This window comes from Dasypus novemcinctus, chromosome 21 (genome assembly GCF_030445035.2).
Source record: "Dasypus novemcinctus isolate mDasNov1 chromosome 21, mDasNov1.1.hap2, whole genome shotgun sequence".
Lineage (NCBI taxonomy): Eukaryota > Metazoa > Chordata > Mammalia > Cingulata > Dasypodidae > Dasypus > Dasypus novemcinctus.
This window is the reverse complement of record NC_080693.1, coordinates 16527529-16534455: the sequence shown is the minus strand read 5'-3', so window position 1 is coordinate 16534455 and position 6927 is coordinate 16527529. Positions and strand designations below refer to the sequence as shown.

The following is a 6927-nucleotide window of genomic DNA, read 5'->3' as shown; positions in this document are numbered from 1 at the left end:
GTAAATGAGTTAGTCCTCCTGGAAGCCTAGAGTCTCAGATTTGAAAACATTTAGAAAGGAGTTGAAATATCCCTTTCACATCAAATCCTCTATCCTCCCGAAGCAACCAGTGTTAACAGTGGCCTACCCTTCTACGTGCATATGCACAGTGTTTTTTCCCTATGGTATTTTTCAGTCTTGAATATCGCTGTTGCAGTTCCCATTGCCTTCCTTTTATTTCATTTTGCCCTCTTCTTTGATTGGCAGTTAGAGCATCTCCTATTGCAAAAAAGTGTAGTAAGCACTTTTTTCTGCATTTTTTAAGCATTTCACACCCAATCTTCCTAAGAAGTCTTAAAATAGGTTTAATTATTCCTTTGTAACTGAGGACTCTGATGTACTAACAGAATAAATTAGTAGTCCCAAGTTATAACCTAAGTGGGACAACACATTTGAACTCTAGTTGTCTCCCAAGTCACACTCTGAACCACTACATGTGCTTAGATGACATACTCTTCTAAATTTAATACTTTATGTAAAACCCACAGTACTGTTCTCTTCCACTGAAGCCTGGGGAAAGGTTTTTCTTGGAGGGCAGCACATCCACGTGCTTTCAGTATACCAAGCTAATGCCCTAGTAAATCTTTGCACACAGGTGCAAGTCCCTGACAGTTGGGGGAAATAAATACAACTTGTTAACTAGATTCATGAATTCCTTAAGGTTAAGAAGAGACCTAGACAGTTCTAGATGGAAAAAACCCACCCAGATTCAGTAGACCTATAGACAAAGATTGGAAAAAATTGACAGTGGGAGTTGTACTACTGAAAGAACCATTAAGTTTTCATTTAACTCGTCAGTGAAGTATTTTTATTCCCCAGGCTTGATGGACTTTTTAACCATAAAGGACAAAGTGTGGGGACAATCAGGTTAAACTTGAGACCCAACTTTACCTAATGAAAGGCCTGTTTTCAAATACCTTTATGAATGTTATCCAGCAAAGTGTCTGCTAAAAAAAATTAGCAGCTGCAACACAAGTTCCAGTCCTAGGGCAAATCCCAGCGAAGTTTGATTTGTACACTGTATAACGAGTGTAGTATGCCACCTTCCAATCCCAATAGTGAAATGTGTTCCCTGTAGTTTAAGGAAAGCTTCTGAAAGGTTTGATCTTTTATTACCACCTGACGAAGGTTTAAATGAAGTATCCTTTCCAGCCGATTTTACCACTCCAACGCATTGGAAACATACACTCAGTGTGGTTTGTCTATAAAACTATTTCCAATGCCCAACTTACCAAGCAACCCAGAGCTAAGTACTCCTTCAATTTAACATTTTATACTTTACATGAATTTCTAAGAATTTTAAGGAGCTATTACTGGGTTCCTAAATATATACGTTCTCAGATAACTCTGGAATTATAGCATATTTCTAATGCTTGGTTTTCTACATCTTAAGGACCCCTGGGTGACTCCTTCCACCCTAGACCACTCCCACTAGAAATTAAGTGGACAGTGATTTAAACCGACCTCATCCAGGACACCGCATTTGAGATAGCACCAGTTTTACCAAAGTAGCGGTTATAGTGGGTATAAAATTGACAATACCGAGGGCTTCCCCCCATCTTACATGCATTCCCCACCTCATTCCTTTTTGTCCCAAGTTGAAAAGCACTTTACTGAAACTTCTAAGGGAAATGGTGAAGGAAAGACATCCTGTCCAAACAGTCTTTCTTCCTCTAACGTTTCCTACTTAAACTGCCAATCTACCACCTAATCATTGGTAGGTATTAGCAGTGTGAGAATTGTCAGACTTCAACAGGAATGTTTTTATAAGCCTGAAATTTGGTAGACTCCACTGCTGCAACCTTAATCTTTCCACTTCTAAGTTATCATTAAGAACCTCTTTCAAGTGTTGCTAAACTGATCAGCCAGCCAAGTTGCCTTACATCAGGATACCCTGGAGTCCTGAGGCTTTTGCCCTGGCTTTTCAAAATTGACTAGGGCTGCACTTGTTCCTTCGCTCAGATTGTTACATACAGCAAACAGGATTAGGGTTCTACTTTACTACCTCGGTCTTACTTCAAACACATAGCAGCAAAAGAAATAAAAGCTCTCAGACCAAACAGTCAACCAATTACAAGTCATGAAAAAGCACAATTCAGCACCCTCTCAAGTATACTCACCAAACTTACTTTGGTTCTCCCTAAAGGTCTTGATTTCTTAATCATTTGCTTACTTTTTATAGATCTAAACAGGTTATGTACTTCCTCAATGTAAGAAATACCTCTGCCTGTAGTCACGTTTAAAAAAAAAAAAAAAACTTCTTAAATGATTTAAAATTAATCTACAGAACTCCAACTTCTAATTGGTCTGGAAGCCAAGTTCCCCCACCTCAGGCAAAACCCAACCCAAGTGTTACCAAGGTGACTTAATTTGGTTTTATTGATCTTCAAATTAAATTTCATTTTTAACCAATAGGGTCCCCTACAGATATCACTATAGAATTTCATTGACAACAGACACCAATTATGCTACCATGCAACAAAACCTTTATTAACATTTTGAACAGGTTCAGCTATTACTGAAACTGGTAATTTCTAAACTTAAATTGGAGCAAATGGCTATAGTGCAGAGTAAGGCCTTCATTGGGCCTCTGTGAATGCAAGACTGAAGACTTAACAGCCACCCCTCAGGCGCAGGACCAGGTGCAGGGTGGACTCTTTCTGGATGTTGTAATCAGAGAGAGTGCGGCCATCTTCCAGCTGCTTGCCGGCGAAGATGAGCCTCTGCTGGTCAGGGGGGATGCCTTCCTTATCCTGGATCTTGGCCTTCACGTTCTCGATGGTGTCACTGGGCTCCACTTCCAGGGTGATGGTCTTGCCGGTCAGGGTCTTCACGAAGATCTGCATGCCCCCTCTCAGGCGCAGCACCAGGTGCAGGGTGGACTCTTTCTGGATGTTGTAGTCAGAGAGAGTGCGGCCATCTTCCAGCTGCTTGCCGGCGAAGATGAGCCTCTGCTGGTCAGGCGGGATGCCTTCCTTATCCTGGATCTTGGCCTTCACGTTCTCGATGGTGTCACTGGGCTCCACTTCCAGGGTGATGGTCTTGCCGGTCAGGGTCTTCACGAAGATCTGCATGCCCCCTCTCAGGCGCAGCACCAGGTGCAGGGTGGACTCTTTCTGGATGTTGTAGTCAGAGAGAGTGCGGCCATCTTCCAGCTGCTTGCCGGCGAAGATGAGCCTCTGCTGGTCAGGGGGGATGCCTTCCTTATCCTGGATCTTGGCCTTCACGTTCTCGATGGTGTCACTGGGCTCCACCTCTAGGGTGATGGTCTTGCCGGTCAGGGTTTTCACGAAGATCTGCATTTTGACCTAAAATTAAGAAGTGAAGCATGTGCAGAGTCTCAGAACCTTTACTTCTTACTTTCGCATCTCAATGAATTCTTAAACACCATTCAGTTTTACTCCATTCTTCCCCAAATGCCTCAAGGTACATACTTAAACACCTCAAACTTCTTCCGATTTTTGCTTAACCGGGCTTAAATTAGCCACCGAACACAAAACACGTAAATGAGGGTTCAACTTAAAGCAGCCGGATCGTCAAAAGTACTTTTTAAAGCTAACATCCAGAGCTCCCCTCATTAACTACTCAGGATACTTCGCTAAATATCCCCCTGCCCCCACTGCGACTTTTCCCAAAACCAACTAGTACATGTCTTATGTAGCCCTCCGCCCCGAACCGGAAAATACATAAAATTCCCGTGTAAAGAGGAGACCAAACACAGTCCCCGCGTTTGGGGCTCGAAACGCAAGGTTTCCTGCAGCCGTACCTGACTACCTCTTTTCCGCCTCCCCCCCTCTGAAACCGACACGATGGAATCTCCATCGGTTAAATCCGTTAGCGTCTCCAGGCGCGCGCGCCAGGCGCCCCCGGCTGCCCCCGCGTCAACAAGGCCCCTCTTCCGGAAGGGCCGGGGCCGCGTCACCTCGTCGTCCCCTCCCCCACCCCTCCGCCGCCGAGGCCCACCCAGCGCCCCAACACCGCTCAGACGCCTCCGGCTTTATCCCCCGGAGCACACCCTCCAGTCCGCCCCGCTCCCACAAACTGCCGGCCCCTACCTTCTAGTGAAGACCGCTACACCACGAATCTCGCCAAGCCACCTGAGTGCCCCAACGCAACCACTCTGCACCACCAGTCGCCTCTGAACGCTCCGGCTCGGCGCGGCTGATATTTATGCGACGTCTCTTGCGTCACTATTCACCGCTTACGTAGCTCCCGTCTCCGTGCGCCGCTGAAAGTAGTTCGCGCGGCGCCACATTCTGCGGCCCAGTAGGGATCCCTAACTGAGCCCCAAATTCCTCCGAGCCGGCCAAAAGGATTCTAACAAATCAGCCTTCTCATCTCCTGGGCGATCTTTCCTCGCCTTTAGAAAAATGTCGGAAAAGTACCAGGCGGATGAATTCGAGACCTAGGGCCTTGCCTCTCGAAAGCTCTGGAAACTTCCTTGAGGCGCCGGCGCTGATTGGTGAGACGTGTGAAGGCGAGGCCGGCGTTGATTGGCGGGGGCCGCGGCTCTGTTGTTGCTGGGCTCCCGGGTGGGCAGGTTCAGCAGGTGTTGCTAGGTAACTCAGTGCGCGTGCGCCGTAGAGGCACACTTTCCTTAGAGAGGGGGCTTCTGGGTGGGGACGCGCGGGGGTGCCTTGGCTCCCCTTTCAGAAACCCCAGTCCATTGGACGCGGTGCTTTCGGGCGTTTGGAGAAGGAGGAGCGGGCTCCACGGCGAGTTCCTCGGGCAGGCTGGAGGTGCCCCCTCACACCAGCGAGTTTCTGTTTTCGCTCTTGGTTGTGGCAGGATTGTGAAGCGGGGCTTGGAGTCTGGACTTCAGGAGCGGGTCCCTCTCTGGGGATCCCCGCCTCCAAGCCCAGAGAAGCCAAGCTCCGGCTTAGCCCTGGCTCCCGCCGTACCTGCACACCCACCCTGCCCCCTTTGCTGTTTCTCCATACTTTAGTGGGGGGGAAAAAAGAGAAGTGCGGGTGAGGGAGCTGAAAAGCCGCTCCAAGAGACGGGAATGTGTCAACAAAAAAGTAGGAGTTTTTCCGATAAAGTGCTTGTTGTTAAGGCGACACGAAAGGTGGGATTAACTAGCTGGGACCACGCAGGTGGTTGGTTTCCCTACACTCTTGGTGGGTGTGCCCGTCCCTTAAAGGAGATAAGCAGGCGACGCGAGTAAGGCAGGGTGTTTGGATCTCGGTGTCACGTGTCGCTGTGTCAGAGTCCTGGTAGTGGGAGTGTAAATAAACTGGTTGTTTTTCACGCAGTACCATCCTTCTCAAGTAAATTGTCCAGAGATTTAGGTATTAATGTAAATTAGCCTAACATCCCTTGGAAAAAATACCTAGTCGTTTTATTAAATGTCAACATTTCTAAGGTTAACAGTGAGAAACTGGATAAATATGCAATATAGACAGATATATGATGAGTTGCTTCTTAGCTTTAAATGACCTAAAACTTGGTAAGGTCTATTGAGTTGGCAAAGCAGCAGATGGAAAGAAAGTTTTCTTTCAGGTAATTTTGAAAGTGAATTCAGTTCTAATGACAGGCTGTTTATAAAATGTTTATTTTACAAAGAATGGATTTGTATTTTTGTTAGCTTAACGATGACTCTAAACTGGTTTCATCAACCAGCAGCTCCTTCTGAGTCATAACTGGTAGAATGAGCTAGAATGCAGATCTCATGACTCGTCCGACTTGACTGAGGGTTCTAGCAGTTGCCAGAACTAAATCAGTCATCCCACTTTCTGGTTTAATGTTTTCCCAAAGTAGGTCATTTGCTTACCCCAGCATAGCAAAGTGCTGTCAGAAGGAAGGCATATACTGTCCTTATTGTCCTTGTACAATAAACAAGATGAATTCTATGGTCAGTTTATAAATGAATAACACATCATTTCTGGCAATAAATGTAAAAGATTATTTGTAAACAAACTAAAGAATAGAACAACAAAATCCCTGAGATCAAGGATTGGGTACTCTGGCACTGTGCTTGATAAATGTTTGTTCAATGAATGAAGTGCAGTTTCCCCCTCTGTTCAATTGGGTTAAAAAAAAAAACAACTGTTTTGTGACGGCCTTAGGCACTAAAACACAAAGCAAAAAGGCAGCGCTGTGTTTACGCTCCATAAGCAAATGGTTTTTGCCTAGGCAGTTCTGAAAGAAACAAAGAGGAATTGATTCTGAGATTCTAAGTGATTTTACTCTGCCAGATGTCTTGCAATAATAGTCTGTAAGAAAACAGCAAAAACTATGGTTCCAATTATACATTCAAAATTGTCTCTTGACATTATCAGCTGATCTTTAAAAATGGAGTTAGACTGGTTTGGTTTGTCCTTTCCTTTTCTCATGTTTGGCTATTAATCTCAACACCATTATGTGCCTAACTCCCAATTTATTACAAGCAAGTTAGATACCTTTATGTTGAATGCTGCCCCAGCAGATGCAGAGCACAATTCTGTACTGTGTTCATATGGGATCTCAGGGTTACAGAAATTTGTCCATTTAGAAATAACTTTTTAAATATTTTCTTATATTACCTAATATGTGAAAGTTGGAAATAATATAGCAACACCCAACTTTTATTAAATCTTAATGTTTTGCCCATTTATTTTAGTTTTATTTTGTAATAATTATAGTTTTACAGGAAGTTGCAAAAACAGTGCAGAGAGGTCTCCTCGACCCCTTCACCCAGTTTCTTCCAGTGGTAGCTGCTTCCATAGCTGTTGTAGGCCCTGAGCAGACGAAGGCAGCGAATGGAGTGATATAGCCCCAGCCAAGGAATGCCAGGAATCCCCAAAGCTGGAAGAGGCAAGGCAAGATTTTTCTCTGGAGCGTTCAGAGGGAGCACAGCCACATTGATTTGGGACTTAGGGCCTCCAGAACTGTGAGAGAAGAAATTTC

At 45.2% G+C, this 6927-nt stretch overlaps 1 protein-coding gene across 2 annotated transcripts; it reads right to left on the bottom strand.

Moving 5' to 3' along the window:
* Positions 1-2502: 2502 nt before the first annotated feature.
* On the bottom strand, positions 2503-4471 carry UBB (ubiquitin B). 2 transcript variants are annotated; one of them, XM_004446519.4, is made up of 2 exons: positions 4095-4471; positions 2503-3347 (listed from the first exon to the last, which is right to left on the bottom strand). In XM_004446519.4, the coding sequence occupies exon 2, from the start codon at positions 3339-3341 to the stop codon at positions 2652-2654; it is 690 nt and encodes a 229-aa protein (XP_004446576.1). In that variant the 5' UTR covers positions 3342-3347; positions 4095-4471; the 3' UTR covers positions 2503-2651. The 2 variants fall into 2 exon arrangements, with proteins under 2 accessions (XP_004446576.1, XP_058139398.1); XM_058283415.2 differs by lacking the exon at positions 4095-4471 and adding an exon at positions 3806-3828.
* Positions 4472-6927: the final 2456 nt, after the last annotated feature.